Here is a 17,209-nt window from a genome sequence, read left to right on the forward strand (position 1 = left end):
CCACAATTCTACACAGTGCCAGGGCAAAGAAGCGCTGCGAGTACATAAAGCCGCAAGACGGATACGGAAACTCTGAGGGGTCGAAATATGAATTCTGACTTTTACTCTGAAGAGATGTGCAAAATGCCATACCCGTAGAAAATATCTTACGATGTGTTCACCTCGGCCGACCTTACTCACAAAAGCCTGATACCACACACGATTGAGTATCACCAATATCAATGACAGGATGCCACCCGGAGCCACGTCTGACCCTTTAACCCTCCCCGGAGACCATTTCTCCCCTCAGTCTCGCATGGCGGCCTCCTCTTCGCCATTGTGTCCTGCAAGGTTGATCCTAGGGTAGTGATCCAGGCGTGTCAAGAATGCAAATACAAATCTTCCTTTTGTGCGGTGAACATCCCAGGTGATATTACCACCGACACAAGCACGACATGTGATTACTTGCTCACTCAGCCTCAATGATACACGTAATCTGTAATAATTAGATTATCTCTGCGAGCGGGTTGATACACCCGGAAGCCACCGCCTGTAGATTTAGGTGAAAATCTAGTCTGTAAAGTTCAACAGTAAGCCGCATCATCGGTCGAGCCGCTCCGTTTGGAAGGATGCAATAGCGTTGACCAACACGTCGCGGAGAGGAGCATTCAACCACATCCATCTCTGTACAACAAGGTGGCCATGCAAATCGGGTGAGGGTTATGTAACTGCTTACACTGTATAGATACTCCGTACTAATTTGTAGAAGAGGAACCCTTGTGCGGGATCTGAGTTGGGCAATACCTAGCCATTATTGCTGCCAGAGATATGCCGCAGGGATCCGATTGGCCTGTTGGCATGACCGTCCTCGGGATGCCGCGGTTTGAGGGGAGGACGCCGAAGAGGCGCAGCCATGAAAAAAACCATAACGCAACATCATATGTCGCGGTGACATTGAGTCTCCAGACGGGAGTGGCAATCGCCGGGTTGACAAGTTTTTCGGGGCTGGAGAAGCCCCCGGTTTGCTTCACACGACCTAGATGCACCGGAATTACCAATCTCGAGAGGAGGATGTTGGCCGTGGTGGGGATATAGGTCACGAATAGAAGAAACGGTCGACGAAGGGAGATGGCGGATGCGGGAGACTCGGCTTTGCGCAGTGGGTACTGGGACTCAGGCGTACCTGAATACAGCGCCCGTTTGGGTGGCGTCGTGGGCTGAACCAAAGTAGACAGAGTACTTTATAGAGTTTTCGGGATACAGAACTGCTTCAGGTAAATGACGAGATGATTAGGTGAACCACCTGCCACTAGTAGGCGAGTGGTGGTCAGAGCAGCTGGTCGGGAGTCGTTATATTGAACGGGTTGGGGGGAATAGGATGGACGGACAAGCAGCAGATAGAATGGCCCTCGCTTCTACAGACGTGGCCAGACCAGATGGTCGGTGCTTAGGTACCTACCTAGTAGTTATACCTACACCTACACAAAGCAGTAAACATCATGTGTACACACCTGGGTACCTACGTACCTACCTTACCCAGGCAAGGGTACCCAGGTACCCAGGTAGTAACATACCTGGAATTAATGTTACTCTGGCCTCTCATCCCCACAACCGTCGGCTTCTGTCCGGAGTAATAATATATCACCACTGGGCAGTGGGCACAGGCCTTAGCCCTGGTACTGGCCCTGGCACGACCGGGACCCCTCTTATATCATCGACTGACGCGGTGATCAGTCAGGCTTCTCCGGCCCGGGCGCTGCCAGCTTTTTGCCTCTCCGCCAATACCGTTCCATCCGTCTTGTTCGAGAAATCTTTCCTGGTCATAAGCATAGCAGTTGTCCTCGGCCCTCTCTGCCCAGAAGCCAAACCCCCGACATCAGCTTTCCAGAAGTTCTGTTTGTTTCTTCTCTGCACATACATACACTCTCCTCGTCATTGCTCAACCACTACTAGTAGTAGTAGACACTGCTACCACAGACACTAGCTAGGCCATGCACCAATTACAATGAGCGCTTCTACACTGGCCCACGGCATGTCCTGAGCCGAACTATCAGTCAAGTCTCCGAACCATCTACTAGCGACTGCCAGAACTGCCACTTTGGGTGAGTGCTACAGTTACTCTGTACTCCGTACAGCCAAGCGAGTTCAAACTGCGGAGTTGCAAGTTGGCACGCCTGCTTATTCCTTTTCCTATTGCACTCGAGTCTGCGGCGACCCCTGCGTGGGCAATTGATTCCTCTCATCTCTCACCAAATGCTGACAACCATCGCCCACAGTCGATCCAAGCGAACGAGCGCAATTCCCCGACCTTCTGCCCCTCAAGTCGACGATTCGGTATTTCGAACCCTCCCTCGCAACCGCAAATCCAGGACGCCTTGCCCTCGAAGATACCGCCTCGCAGCTTCAACCAACCGGCGGCGAAACTGGCGTTCTCACGGGAAAACGCAAAGAGATTCCTCAGACTCAATCTCCCTCCGGTTTCTGCTCAGACAATCCCACTCTATCCTGTATCGCAGGGGCGATCTGGACGTAGAGATTCGGCGGAAGCGGGAGAGATGGTGTTCGCCGACGTTGGTCGCGGTTCGCCGGATCGACGGGGCAGAAGCTCGAGTATCGCCAGCGGCCCTGTTACCGGTGTGTTGCACCGACCTCGACTCGATAGCGATGCTCGCAACTCTTCTCGTCAATCCGCCCATCCTGAACCTGCCGTCAACACGACCCATTTAGCCGATGAAAAGCCTGTCGCCAGTGGCAATGGCGTCTCAGCCTATATATCCCTAGCGGAACCGGTCTTGTTCCTGCAAGGCTTCGACCCAAATGATGCTTCGACACACGGCACCACGATGCTTCGCGGGAGCCTCTTATTACGTGTCCAGAAACAAGCAAAACTGAAGTCGATATCTCTCAATTTCCGTGGCAAGTCCGAGACGGAGTGGCCGGAGGGCATTCCGCCCAAGCGCGTCGAGTTCAAAGATGCCACCACCATCATGAACCACACTTGGTCGTTCTTCAATGCGCAAATTCCTCAGGCTGAGTACAGCTATGGTGCAGATATCGTTCAACTACACAAAGGTCCCTCTGTTGAGTCGAAGGACATCGGGGTGACGGTATCATCCTTTGATCTCTTCCAGCGTAGCGCATCACCCGCCAAAGGCCCTACTTCCCGAGACACGAAGAGATTGTCTCTGCAGGCGAACCAGTCCCGAAGCTTCGGAAAGGGCGATACCATCAACGGGGGCCCCACTGTTGCTCAGAAAGGCTTCAAATTGTTCCATCCCGGGGACTATGTTTATAACTTTGAATTGCCCCTCGACTCCAGACTCCCGGAAACGATCAATGTTGACCTTGGCCATGTCAAATACGAACTGGAGGCCCTTGTGGAACGATCTGGTGCCTTCCGTGCCAACTTGGTGGGCGCAAAGGAGCTCACCTTGATCAGAGCTCCGGCAGAAGGCTCTTTAGAACAGGTAGAACCCATCGCCATATCTCGAAATTGGGAAGACCAGTTACACTACGACATCGTCATTTCCGGGAAGTCCTTCCCGCTAGGCTCTTCAGTGCCCATTGCCTTCAAGTTGACTCCATTAGCGAAAGTCCAATGTCACAGGATCAAAGTCTTCGTCACGGAGAATATACAGTACTTTACGAATAATAAGAAGGTGCACCGATTGGAACCGACAAGGAAAGTGCAACTATTTGAGAAACGTGCGGACGGCCACAGTGTGTCCACGTATCCCGGAAGTTCTATGCGTATTCTAGCTGGAGGTGGTGTTCCCTACGATTATCGGCAAGCTGCTGCGGCTGGCGACGAGGATATCCCCACAGATCAGACGAATCTGTTGGGTAACCTCGACAGTGACGCTGGAAGTATCGGTCCCACGGAAATGGAGTTCAATGTGCAGCTTCCTAGCTGCCATCAGATGAAAGAAAAATTGAGGAGTGAGCGGCTTCATTTCGATACCACATATTCTAATATCCAGGTGAATCATTGGATCAAGGTTCGTTTCTGCCTGCTTGCTATCCTGGTTCTCACTAATCAATGCCACAGATTGTGATGCGTTTGTCTAGACCAGATGAGAATGACTCAACTAAGCGTCGGCATTTCGAGATCTCGATCGATTCACCTTTCAATATTCTCTCATGTCGCGCAACCCAGGCAAACATTTCATTGCCAGCTTACAGTGCTGGTGGTACAGTACCCTCTCCTGCGGATGAGTACGAATGTGGCTGCCCAGGGGCTGCGTTAAGGAGACGCAACACTCCTCCCGTGTCCCAGCCTCAAATCCCAGTGTCCAGTGCGCCAGGCCAGTCTAATCCGGGCGTACAACGAAGTTGGACAAATGATTCTGGCGGGTTGACACTGCCTACTCAGGCTCATGTCCACAACGACCCAAACACTGGACAAGCAAGACCGATGCATTTACTTCGAAGTCCGTCATTCAACCCACCAGCCTTTGATGAGGATGAGCCTCCACCGCCGTTGGTCACTCCGCCTCCGTTGTACGACAACGTCGTTTCTGGAGACTCAACTAGTGCATTGGCGGATTACTTTGCCCGTCTCGCCGATGAGACCTCGGATGAAGACGAGCGCTTGGATCGGTCACGGGTGGACTATCCCCTTACCCCTGGTGGGCGGGTGAACAGGAGTATGGACATCACGCGAACCTGGATTCCAATCGGTGGAACTACCACTGGAACGTCTCACACACCCTCAAGGCTGGCCAACTCAACTCCTGTTGCAAATTAGTTGAGGCGAGCGGCTATGTTAACTTCTACACATTTCAAGGCGAACTGCACGGTCACGAATGATGAACATCTCGAGGATTGCGGCAATACTGTATGCGCATATGGTTGGATAAGGGCATTGGGAGGCTTTATCGAAACATTTCTGGGGATCTGAATTTGGCGCGTGACACGAATGGTTTAGATAAGACAGCAGATCTCGAATCTAGTAGTTTGGAGCGGGTAAGAAATCTTGAGGTGAGGTGTGAAACGCATCTTTGATTGTAACAAACCGAAAGGCTTTACCACCGACTCGAATTCGATCGCTGTAACAAGGGCTAGCTTTGCTTGGACGGAAGGAGCCTTGCGACCTAGGTAGACTGGCTACGTTGGTTGCAAACTTGAACAACAAATATGCCAAGCCCGGCTCTAGTACGGAGTACAGAGTAGTATGGCTGCAATTGCAAGAACTCGCCGAGAGAGCTCCAAATTGTTTCGGAGCAGCATGTACGGAGTACAACTCACTGCTCAAGCAAATTATTCCCTTGAAGTGCCGGCGCTGTCTTACTGCACCTGGGTCATTCTATTGAGGGGACCTTAATTGCCCACTGGTGAAATGTCTTTGTAATACGATTCTCCCACAGGTCATCGGCAGTCCGCTCTTTTTCTCACACAATGGCGACGGCCGCAGCAAGCACAATGGCCCATCAGCTGCCTCCCATGTCCTTACCTCAAATGCCACGAGTACGACCCCCTCGAATGCTGAAGGGAACTCCGAGCCCCAATACGAACCCACAGCCTCTTGGTGAACTTCCAGAGGGTCTTTTCTGGGTGCAAGGCAGATGGCGCGCCAGGAGCTCCAATGCGGCTAAAAATCAGAGAGGAACACAAACCCGTCAGGCCATAAAGGCGTTGCGACACGAAACCCACGGACTGAATATCTATGCCTATCGCCATATACGAACGAACCAGGTGGTGTACAGCCTGACTAGGACCCTGCAGGTAAGTCACGAGCTTTGTAGTTTTATTTTATTGCTTAGCTAACCCACGACTACAATCAGAATAACAAGATACTAAAGCAGCTGGTGTTCCATGGCAAGAAGACAGTGCCAGCTTCTGTTCGTCGCGATATGTGGACGCCTTATTTCTCCATCCACTTCCCACCTACTCCCGCAGGAGCATTAGAAGGCCTTTTCGCGTTCCAGAAACTGCGCGAGCTGTCACTGCAGCGGCAACTTTCACCCCCTGATTCACTGATCAGAGTTACACAAGAAGACATTGATGTGGTGAAGTCAAAGCTCGGTTCGCCGACGGATTTGCAAGAGCTGGCTGTACGCGATCGGTTGACTGGGAAAATACCGAAACTCAATGAGATCCTACCAAAGAAACTACACGCGCGGAGGCTTATGGATCAAAAGGCCACCAGTGTAGCCGATGCTGCATTTGTGCTCGACTGGATAAGCGCAGGTCCAAGTCCGTTGGACCGGATGATTGAAATCGAAATGAATCGTGTGGCACGTCACAAGGACAGGTCCAAGAAAGCGCGGAGACGTCTCAACGCGATCCGAGAGGAGGACGCGAAAAAGAAAGATGAAATTATCTCCCGTGCTGCTCTAGCCCTACAAGATATGGATGCTGAAGACCGCAACCGACTGCCTCTTTCTGATGGCGCCCTCGCACAGCTTAGTATGGAGCACCATGGCCTGATAGATGGACGTAAACTCGTCAACATCGACCAACTCACGGAACTCAAGGATGCCGCCAAGGAATTGGAGGGCTTCATTCACATCGATCCAAGCAATCTTGACGCAGATGAGTGGAACAGGAGACAATATGTCTCAAGGGTAGCGGAGCGGCGAGCGATCAAGGAATGGTTTGAGGAAAATGATGCTCCAACGACGGAATCGGACTCTGTCTGGAAGAGGGTCGCGGAGAAGAGGGAGTCAGCACTAAAAGCATTTGATGAAGAGGCCGAAGCTAACAAGAAGGAGCGACAAGCCACCAGCAGAGAGACTACGTTGAAGCGAGCAGAGGAAGCAGCCATAAGACAATATGAACAACGTAAAGGGACGGACGTCGACACTTTGTCTTTGGAACAAACGATTGAGCAACACAAAAATGCTGCTCTTGAGCAATTTGAGAAGCAGGAGAAACAAACCCAGCAACCGAGACCCCGCTGGGCGGACACACGCGAAATCAAGGTTTTCTGGGCCGATCTAAATGACGGTCTATTTGCGCCAGCGTGGCCGCAGAATGTGATCCATGGCCAGTTAGCACCGTATGGAGTAGCCAAAGCCTTGGTGCGTGAGACGGAAGACCAGATCATTGAGGAGTTGGTGGACGACGAAGAGCAAGGAACAAGAGAGGAGCTGAGTGAAGGTCAGTCTCGCAGCCTGGAATTTGTCAAATCCAAGAGCGTGCATGTCATCGGCAGCGGCTTGAGCGACGGCTGGATGCCCTCCGAAATAGCTACCATCCACAAGGAGCCCGCCCAGTGGTCTCCACCACCAGCGGAACAAGGTGCAGCATCCGCGTCGGAACACCTTGTCGAGGCACCTCAGGACGGTGCAGAACAGCAGGATTTCGGGGTATATTATGAGGAACCAGAGAAAGGCATCTGGGCCCGCGTGCGCGGCATCTTTGGCCGGTAAACGATGCGAGCGGCCTTGAATTTTGGATCGATAGTTGGTGCCATGATAGAGAACTTCGTGGACGAGTTTGCACCGACATATATCACCAAAGCACTGTTCGAAGCTTCCACATTTGCGGACGGGCGCGAGACAGGTTCTCTTCGATCGACCCTCTCCCTCAGTCTTCATCTCTGCGTCTGAGAACGACATGAAACTCATTGGGAATATCCGTGACATGGACATGCCTCAGGGACGATTATATCTGCATGTACAAAACTACCTATCCACACAGCCTTATCTCTTTACTCTACGATTTCTCCGGCCTGCTATCCCTTGCTGGCTTGATGTCTATCACGTCTGTCCCTTCTCATCGTCTTGTCTGCCAGTTCCCAAAATATGGACCGAATTACACACCAACTTGCACTTGAATCTTTGCCGCGAGGTGTTATTAACCAGCATTCCCAACCGGTGTGGCTCGATGAAGGGTTGTCGTCCCAGGTATCCAGAAATCAGATTGATTTGTAAAAATAACAGAAGCGCCAGTTTTTAGTTTAGATAACGCTGCAGCCAGGAGGAATATTTGCTTGCATTCCTGCATGGGATTCACGGTATATATCTCGTACGTTCATAATCATGAAGGATTTAGACGCAAAGCTACCTACCTCGGTACCTTGCGCATTGTTTCGTCTCTGCGACATCAAAGTGATAGCCATCCAGCATCAACCGGGAAACAGGTTTGCGAAGCGCCTCAACCAACAGCAACCAGTCCACAGAAGAGAAGCCTCCAATGCGGTAGACCCCTTCGAACCCGGATCAAACTTGCCACGGAAAGGGAAAGTCCGCCAGCACAAAAAAGGCTTCTTCGGGTGCTCAATCCACTGGCCTGGATGCCCTTAACGCTTTTACGCGCAACCCTTAACGCTTTCAATTCCATATACCCCAAAGGCACTCCAACACGCATTGAAACTGATCATCAAAATCGTAGAATAGTCATTGCAAGTCATTTGAGCCACATGCCACCGGGGATCCGTTCTTCAACACCCGCCAGACACCATAGACTTATCGCAGTGATAATGCAGTAGTTGCGTCCACCATGTCCTTCTCCTTGCCTTTTGCTAAAGCTTTCTCCGCCTCGTGGCGTTTGCTCAACACACTCTTCAAAGCACCCAACCATTTGGCCAGATCATCCTCACTCAATGCACAAAGTCGGTACGGTTTATCGTCCATAATTATTTGGAAACAGTACTTTTTGGACTTACTGAGTGGATCGATTTCTGCTGCATTGATGATGGAATCCATTGGAAAAATTTTGAGGGCTGAATACTCTTGGTCGTCCTTGTAGAAGGCAAGAGTTCGAGGACGGAGGACGAGCCAAATCCATTTCCAACCTTTGACACCTGTCTTGTACGACTTCAGGACCTGCAAGTATCCATGACGGATGACACGCTCGAGGTCAGATGTTGGATCATGGTACGGCATACCATGAGGCGGCAAATGAGTCGACATTTTCGGATCACTCGGGCCGTTGAGTTGCTGAGATGATGCAATGGGCGTCAAAAGTGGTGGTCTATGAAGCGGAAGCCCAGAGGTTCTTGGTAGGGAGCTCCCCAGAGAGTCCGAAAAATCAGAATGTGAGGTTGTGAATTGTTCATTTCCAGAGTATTCTTGAAGGGTTGAGGCACGCCTTTGGTGCGGTTGAGCTAACTGCGAGCCCTTTCTTGGTCTGGACTGGACGGCTGCGGAAGTACGTTCCGGTGATCGAGGAGTATTGGCCACATCGTCCGCCGACAAGTCCGTCGATTCGTATGTGTTTGACATATCAGTATATCTCTGGGAGAACTGCGGTGTGAGGAGATCAAAGTCGTCCTCCTCTTCTGTCCGGGCCTCCAGACGAATATGCTTAATCCAATCTGTCGTGTCCACCGCTGATATGCCCTGAAAATGGTAATTCTTAGATGGTGAGAAGACCCCAAAGACATTTTCGGTATGCGCTTTTCGGACGGGCGCCACGGCGTTGACCTCGGAGAGGGTTATTGACGCTTTCAGATCTGTTTCGTCGGCATTTTGATAGACGGACAGTAGATTTGGGCGTAGCACGAGGTAGGCAGGCTTCCATGAGGGTTTCCAAGCTCCCTTGTTCTTTATTCTTCGATTCACTCTGCCGCGTTTGATCACCCGGTCGAAACAGAAACTCCCATTCTGATCCACCGGAGAGAAGACGTCGAGGTTCCGATGCCCCGACTGGTATGAGCCTGGCTCAAAAACAGCGGGGTATCGATGAGGCGACAGCTGAGGCGCCTGCATGCTGGACTGCGACGGGGTGGAAGGACGAAGCGGCGAGATTGCTGCCATGTTCAAAATATGCAAGACGTGGAAAGCTTGTCAGAAGCCCAGAGATGACAATTGAGCTTTAGTGATACCATCCTCTGTGCGATGGAGGCTACCTCGAGAGCCCAGACAAGCAAAGGGGATTCCGGCGTGAGGCCGCTGGGGAACCAGGTAGAGGGGGCGGAGCGAGTGAGCGTTTCAGACGGTTATCAGTGACTCGACATCGCTTGGGTCACTCTGCGGAGTATCATGACGAGGTCAGGATAATGCAGCGAAGTGCAAGTAGGTGGTGTCGCGAGTGAGATGGTGGAAGGGAACGTGGTTGGTGTTGCCAACGTTGATTGTTTGGTGTCAAAACCGCAGGCGCAGGCCAGAAGACCTGGTTGGCTTGGTGGATCAATGCAGCCGCGTGGAAATAAGATGAATGCGCATAATAATGGTCGATCCCCAGCGGGCACCCTACTGGTGGGAGGGTCAAGTCAAGGGGGTTTGACACCGGGCAGGTGCCGGGGGTCACCTAATAATAATGTTTGGTAGCACGTAGGTTGAGGTTGAGGCTTGACAGGGCAACGGCCCTTGGGCTGCCCCTCCTATACTACTATTCCTTTAGGTATGCAACGCCTAGAATCTCACTTTGATGAACAACGGCCAGGAAAAGCTACGCCGAGGTAGCTTTCCAGGCACCTAAACACTCGGGTTGGTCACGCAAAGCATGGTCCAGGCACGGGCCTTTTGACCAAATAATTCGCAATGATATTGATAATACTAGGGAAACACCGATGTACCAAAGGCATGGTTACCTTTGCAGACTCACTGCTCGCCCATGTTGACACAAAATACTGGCTCAATTTAGCCCAGGTAAGTTGCAATAATAATTAGTGTATACGGAGTACCCTCTACCAAGTATTGAGTACCTACTAGGTACCTACAGCAGGTCCTACTGGCGTTAACATGGCTGCTGTAATGGCACCTAGGTACCTGAGGTAGGTACTAGGTACTCTGTAGTACTCCGTACTCCGTACGGAGACTGCGCCTGTTTTATTTTAGGGCCTGGTGGCAATAGGGGCAACGTAGGCAAATCTGCGCCTTCTAGGCTTGGCTTGGCGTGGCGTGGCATTGCGCTGCGCCGGAGCAAGCACCGCAGTTTCAAGACTCTCATCAGTTCGGCCTCTTCAGGGATCCTAAGTGGACCAGCAGCACCACCATCTTCAGTCGAACCACCGCAGACGTTCTTCTCCCCAGACATTAACGAAAGATCATATCTGTCCTCATCCTCTTTTCATTCACCATTGCGAGCTCACTATGTCGCTTTCGTATCCGTCGAGATAATCAACATCATAGTGCCGCGACGATACTATCGAAGCTCCTCCTACACGCCATCCCTATCTCGTCTACCCTGCGCGCTGGTTGGGATTTCTCTTCGCCTCCGTTTACTTTGCAAACGGCAGATTCAATCTCTAGTTGAATAGCCTCAATCGGGCGACTTTGCAAACTTCTCCTGTTCCATGTAAGGCCGGTTGCATGCTCGGCCGGTAACATCTTGGATCGACCTTGGAAGTCCTCCCTCGCCTAGGAGTTCGGGGCCCTGGCCACAATAATGGGTTTCGTGCAGCGTGTACTAAAGCGCTTGCCCTCAGCTCCGCTGGGCCCTTTCACTGAGGAATATAAGGATGCAAAACCCCGGACGCTGCCACGATTATCCTTTTTTCGCAGGCGGATCACGTTAAAAGGCAATTCTTCAATATCTATACCATTGGGCTTTCTGCTCCTTTTTCCCAGCTTGGTAGTGCTGTTAATCCTCATTCTTGTGGTGAAGCATCCAAATTCTCCGGGACGCATAATGCTCCCTGCCGGAACACCCCCTTCCATAAGGTATGTTTTGATGCAAGTCCAAAGTGATACGAACTTCACCGTCCTGACTTGATGGCAGAAAAATCAGCGAGAAACATGATCGAGTGTTCGCGACCGGTTGCTTAAATCCTGAAGAGTCTGCGAAGCAGCCTCGTGCAAACGCGGCCTTCGTGGTTCTAGCCCGAAATAAAGAGCTTGATGGAGTGATACAATCAATCAAGAGCATCGAGCGACATTTCAATCGATGGTTCCACTATCCTTATGTGTTTTTGAATGACGGAGATTTCGAACAGAGCTTCAAAGACACCATAACAAACTACACAAGCGCTCCTGTGGAGTTTGGAAAGATCGATGCGACTATGTGGGGATATCCGGACTGGGTCGATCATGAGGTTGCAAGAGAAGGAATCCGAAAACAAGGAGATGCAGCAATCATGTACGGTGGAATGGAGAGCTATCACCACATGTGCCGTTTTTATTCGGGCTTCTTTTACAAGCATGAACTCCTGCAGAAGTATGAGTGGTATTGGCGTCTCGAACCCGAAATCAAGTATTTCTGCGACATCACATACGATCCGTTCATCGAGATGGCCAGGTCAAACAAGACTTATGGCTTCACCATTGCCGTCAAAGAGTTGAAGGAGACCGTGCCAAACATTTTCCGTTACGCCTCAGCCTACAAACGAAAACACAACCTGAAGTCTACTGGGCTTTGGGAAATGTTTGTCGAAAAATCGTCGGACAAAGAAGATTCATCAGGAGACAAGAGAGTGAAAACATTGCCCAATGAGATCTTGCAGACCGAACCCGGGCATCAAAACATCGAGGACATCGACCCAGAAGCCATGGAAGGGGAGAAGTACAATATGTGCCATTTCTGGAGTAATTTCGAGATTGCCCGACTGGACTGGTTCCGCAGCAAGGAGTACAACGACTTCTTCGAAATGATGGATCACAGTGGAGGATTCTGGATGGAAAGGGTAAGTGGTTGCATGCTGGGTATGTCTAGGCAACTCTCGCTAACAGCTCTCAGTGGGGGGATGCTCCCATCCACTCTCTCGCAGCTGGGGCCCTCCTGGCGCCTCGTGATATTCATTACTTCCGTGATTTTGGCTATCGTCATACCACAATCCAGCATTGCCCTGCGAATGCACCCGCAAGGCAACTTCCGAGAATACCCTGGCTTGAAAAAACGACAGAGGATGAGAAGGAACGCCAGGAGGAAGACGAATACTGGGCGACCCCGGACCCGGCCAAAGAGAACGGAGTCGGGTGCCGATGCCGCTGTGACACCGACATTCGAGACGTCGAAGGAAAAGAAGGCAGCTGTCTTGCCGAGTGGGTGGAAGTTGCCGGCGGTTGGGCTTCACCTTAAGCAGACGAGATAGCATGGCGAAGTCAAAAAGCAGTTGTGGGACATGATGTCTGGTTATGCATCGCGCCCTGGTGTTTGGTGTACTCACTTCTGTCTGGAGGCAACAGTTTGGCTTCCAGGTTACATGAAGAGACCCAGAGGTGTACGCGAAAGATGTCGAGGACCTGGCTTGGATGTCCTAGACTATCAGGTTCACCCTCAAGAAACAGCGGTTAGATTTGCCGCAGCCGCGAGGAACTCATGTTTCCGGCTAAGAAATCGGAGATTGAGGCTCAGGGAAAATGAGAAGGAGTGCTTCTCTCTTCCGGGCCGGAGTGCATGGCCGTTGACGCCACGGGTTCGGAACACTGGCCAATTCCCGACGGACAGGGTTGACTGGTTGACGCTGGAAGAAGAAAGCAGTGTCAAGGCCTATTCTATAATAGCTTTTCTGGTGGGAGCAAGGCCATCCATATACACCACATGAGAGTGTACAATCGGATTGTGTGAATATCATATGTTTTTGTTTTGTTTAATACCTACCTTATCTCCTGCAGATCGTTACGGCTTATATCAACAGGCTGTAGATGGTTGATGTGACTGACGTATCTAGGCACGTCAACTCGTTAAGGTGAATGTTCATACATAATAGATCGACCTGCTGTGCGAGTAAGTCTACTTCTCATCCGTGCCATTTCTTATGGAGACGACGCTACCCCTTGATTTATTGGTTATCGACTCGATGAAGACGTTACGATATGATGTATTATATGGAGGTCCAAACAGTCAGCGACCTACTAAGACATCCAGTCTAATATGCAACTGGTTGACCTAGATCCAAAGTCACTCCCATTATCCAAGGATATTGAGTAGTACGGCGAGTGGTATAGAGCATCGTCGAATGGCATACGGAGCAGCAAAGAGCACCTGTTGAACCGTGCAGAGAGTAATTAACTAACGTAGGGATTGTTGCTAGTCCACTTCTTGCAATACTGGAGTTCAAGTCGTGAAATGCGAGTTTATCAATCCACCAAGATTTTTCAAAGCGTTTGTGAGGAGCAAGAAACACCCCTACCAGGATCAGGTACCTTAGGTAGGTACCTAGGTACGGACTGCGTACTCCGTAAATACAAAATGCAGAGTTAACAGCCGAAGCGCGTTATCAATGCTTATCTCTGGTCGATTGCCCCCCAGGCTGCGACGCGAGGGGCGCGTGAAACGACTGCGGGGTTCTCGTCTGCCTTGATCTTCAACTCGACAGCGTTTGTGCTGCCTGCTCTATCTTCTTTCGCACTCCTAGTTCCTTCCCCGTGACTCACCTCTTCAAGAAGACAATGTCGCAACGAAGAGGTATTATAATCTAGGCTCTTTGCTTCACTTGTTGGCAGTGGCATTCCGAACGGTCACAGTCAGGCTTTCGACAATGTCCTGAAACCACTGAATTTGGCTCCCGAACCGGCTGGAAGTCAGTCGCAACGCTGTTTTAACCTCACCCACGTACCAAAGAACGGTACTTAGATTGGTACCTCACGCAGTAGGTCTTTTCCAAACTCCTTTGCTTCCTACTTGGTTTGGTGAATGTCACTATCAACCGTCCGATGGCCATCCCTTACAACCATGACTGACAAGCCTGGCTCAAAAGGCAACAACGCACTTCAAGACGAAGCCATATCTTCGGCTGCAGGTACCAATCGTCTCGAACTAGAATATCCTCGGATCCCTCTGCATCTCTCACTTGAATCTCTGCTGGTTCATTCCTCTTCCTCCGGCTCGCCGTCTCGTCACGCCATGTCCACCTTTGGCCAAACCCCGCCTGCTCTCGGTGACAGCTGGGCTTCCCTTACCGATGTCGAATCCTCAACCTCAAATGAAGAAGATTTACGATCAGAACATACTGATGTCGGGTCTCTTCTCGATGTGCACAGCTCGGATGACGTTCATAGCGCTACCGACGGTGAGGAATCCACAAATGAGGAGGATGTCACATCTTCAGCATATCTACGCCGTCAGTCCCCACTGGAAGCGGGCATACGACAGGCTACAAGCCTAGATCACTCACATATCGGTGTTTCTGAACTGAACTTTGTCGGAGCAGAGTCTCAAGAAACCATCCGTCATGCCACATACCGTCATACAATCGTCAGGCCTCTCACTGAAATTCAGAATCAGCAGTTCCGTCGGTGGCGAGATGAAGACATATCAAGCAAAGTCTGCAGCATCATTCGCATGCCTCTTCTGGAAAACGGGCTGGACCTGGATTCTCTCGATTACTTCAAAGTGATCTTGCTGGGGCGGCATGTCGAGCAATTCAAGCCAGAGATCCAGAGAAAGCTCGGCGATGCGTTGGTCTCACGCCGAGTCTCCTCTGGCAGCGCCAGTCGAACGTCAATATCTAGGTTTCATCTTGTCCCAAGCTCTTTTGGGCCTGGGTCACAACCAGAATTCGCCGATCTTGTTGCCATCGATAAGCAGATCGATTTCGAGTGCTACAACCTGGTCGAGCGAAGATGTTCTGACAACACCCCAGCATCGTTGGTCCTGAGAAATCGTCAAACACGTTCAAGCGTCATTTCTGAATGGGATGGGCGCGTATTTGTTGTGACCAACCCACGCTGGATCTCTCCCGATCTTGCAATCATTTGTGTTCACCTTGACGAGAACAACAACTTGGACAGTGATAGTCTTCCGATGGTCGAATTTGCAGATCGGCATGGCATTCCTAGCATTCTCATTCGCATGGACAGAGGCTGGCAGGGCAATTATGGCACGGCAGTGAAAACGGACTATCTCCATGAAAGTATCCAAAGCAACCCTGAGCTGCCACCAGGCCAGGCACTTACATCCAATCTCCCTGTGGATATTCCGGCATTCTTGAATCTTGACTCTGCTCTGCTTAATAAGCACATCGCCTACCTCATTTCCTTGTCGGCCACTTCTAGGTCCTATGAGGACTCCCAAGTGGTCAGCTTGCCGGCCGCTCCTCACGAGGAACAATCGAGCTTCTTGACGCCAATCTCGCCTGCCTATGGCTATTACCTAAAACGCATTCTCATAACCCTCTGGATTGTCGGCGTTTACTTCTTTCTCGGCGCTCAACGATGGCCTCTGGCCTTGGAGAGTTTGTCCAGTAGATCAGCCAGTATGAAATCAGCAGTGGATATACCGAACAGCGCCGTTTCGGCCCGCGCCAGTGAAGCTCCAAATGTTTCCCAGACTCACCTGCCGGACCAGATATCTAACACGCTTAGCCATGCGGCTTGGAAGCTCGGTCCAACTAATCAGCTCCTTGCAATCCCATCGACAAGCCCGGCTCCAACATTGGGAGAGGAGAATCGACATTTCCAAATCAGCATCATTGGTGAGAGCCAATTGATGGTTAGACTACCCAGAATATTCCTGAGTCGCAAGAAGCGGTCACAACTGGAGGTTGTTTTGATGAAAGGGAACCGGACTATTCCGGCAGTGGTGCAAGAGCTCTTCGATGGCGTTTACAGCATTCAACTTCAGCCTCGCGATGCTTCCGGAGATGTTGAGGTCAATTTGACATTGACCAAACCTCCTCTCAGCGAGAGCTTGACCTTGTTCTTGGGAAGCCAAACGACAAATGACTATAGGCCGCTCCAGACGGTTCTGCATGCCATCAACGGGACTTTGCAAGGTGCCATCAATCAGTTGTCAACCTGGTTGCCTGACTGGCGTTCCAAAATACCTTCTCAGATCCTTGATTCAGATGTTGGGAAACTCAAAGACTTGAAAGAGAGCATCAAGGGATTGCGGATCACTTATGTGACGTCAAAACGATCTACTCTGAAGAGACTGTCAGTCCTGCAGACACAAGGTTTGACTGGCGCGAAGAGTCTCCACGCTGACATGACTTGTTTGATGGAAGAAGGCGTTGTCCAGGGAAGAAGAATTCTGAGGCATCTTACAGACGGAATTCACAATGCTCAAGCAGGCTTGTTGGGACTATTCAAGTCTGTGGATGCGGCCCAACTTTCCGCTGAACTGAGGGCAGGTATACTTGCAAAGAAACTGGGTGTTGCGCAAGGTAGTGCACGGCATATTGTATCCAATGCCGCTGGCAAATTGAGAAACAGGGAACGCCGGGACTAGACTGAGATGGATGTCAGGGCATTGCATGCGAGGTAGCCGGTACACGGTCTGAGGGCCACAGTGATTGCGTGTATGGGATAAAGGCGGCGACGACAGTAACCACACAATGGCGTTGGTTAAGAAAGGGAGTGACGGCGTTCAGGGGGCTCCAAGGTCAAATGTTCAACAGTGGCTGCGTTCATGAGCTGAAGTGAAGTATGAGGGATGCCTCTGAAGATTCGAAGTAGCACTA

At 51.0% G+C, this 17,209-nt stretch overlaps 5 protein-coding genes across 5 annotated transcripts; 4 read left to right on the plus strand and 1 right to left on the minus strand.

The window, feature by feature from the left end:
- Positions 1 to 2,534: 2,534 nt before the first annotated feature.
- Positions 2,535 to 4,726, plus strand: A1O3_05165 (uncharacterized protein; the record flags this gene model as incomplete). The annotated part of the gene is made up of 2 exons (XM_007735291.1): positions 2,535 to 3,977; positions 4,028 to 4,726. The coding sequence occupies 2 exons, from the start codon at positions 2,535 to 2,537 to the stop codon at positions 4,724 to 4,726; spliced, it is 2,142 nt and encodes a 713-aa protein (XP_007733481.1).
- Positions 4,727 to 5,376: 650 nt separating this feature from the next.
- Positions 5,377 to 7,352, plus strand: A1O3_05166 (uncharacterized protein; the record flags this gene model as incomplete). The annotated part of the gene is made up of 2 exons (XM_007735292.1): positions 5,377 to 5,703; positions 5,763 to 7,352. The coding sequence occupies 2 exons, from the start codon at positions 5,377 to 5,379 to the stop codon at positions 7,350 to 7,352; spliced, it is 1,917 nt and encodes a 638-aa protein (XP_007733482.1).
- Positions 7,353 to 8,390: 1,038 nt separating this feature from the next.
- A1O3_05167 (uncharacterized protein) lies at positions 8,391 to 9,683 on the minus strand (the record flags this gene model as incomplete). Its single annotated transcript, XM_007735293.1, has 1 exon — positions 8,391 to 9,683. The coding sequence occupies one exon, from the start codon at positions 9,681 to 9,683 to the stop codon at positions 8,391 to 8,393; it is 1,293 nt and encodes a 430-aa protein (XP_007733483.1).
- Positions 9,684 to 11,499: 1,816 nt separating this feature from the next.
- A1O3_05168 (mannosyltransferase) lies at positions 11,500 to 12,885 on the plus strand (the record flags this gene model as incomplete). Its single annotated transcript, XM_007735294.1, has 3 exons — positions 11,500 to 11,531; positions 11,590 to 12,490; positions 12,544 to 12,885. 3 exons carry the CDS (start codon positions 11,500 to 11,502, stop codon positions 12,883 to 12,885), a joined length of 1,275 nt encoding a protein of 424 aa, XP_007733484.1.
- A 1,596-nt stretch (positions 12,886 to 14,481) lies between these two features.
- A1O3_05169 (uncharacterized protein) lies at positions 14,482 to 16,977 on the plus strand (the record flags this gene model as incomplete). Its single annotated transcript, XM_007735295.1, has 1 exon — positions 14,482 to 16,977. One exon carries the CDS (start codon positions 14,482 to 14,484, stop codon positions 16,975 to 16,977), a length of 2,496 nt encoding a protein of 831 aa, XP_007733485.1.
- Positions 16,978 to 17,209: the final 232 nt, after the last annotated feature.

Source organism: Capronia epimyces (genome assembly GCF_000585565.1).
Source record: "Capronia epimyces CBS 606.96 chromosome Unknown aczIQ-supercont1.4, whole genome shotgun sequence".
NCBI lineage: Eukaryota > Fungi > Ascomycota > Eurotiomycetes > Chaetothyriales > Herpotrichiellaceae > Capronia > Capronia epimyces.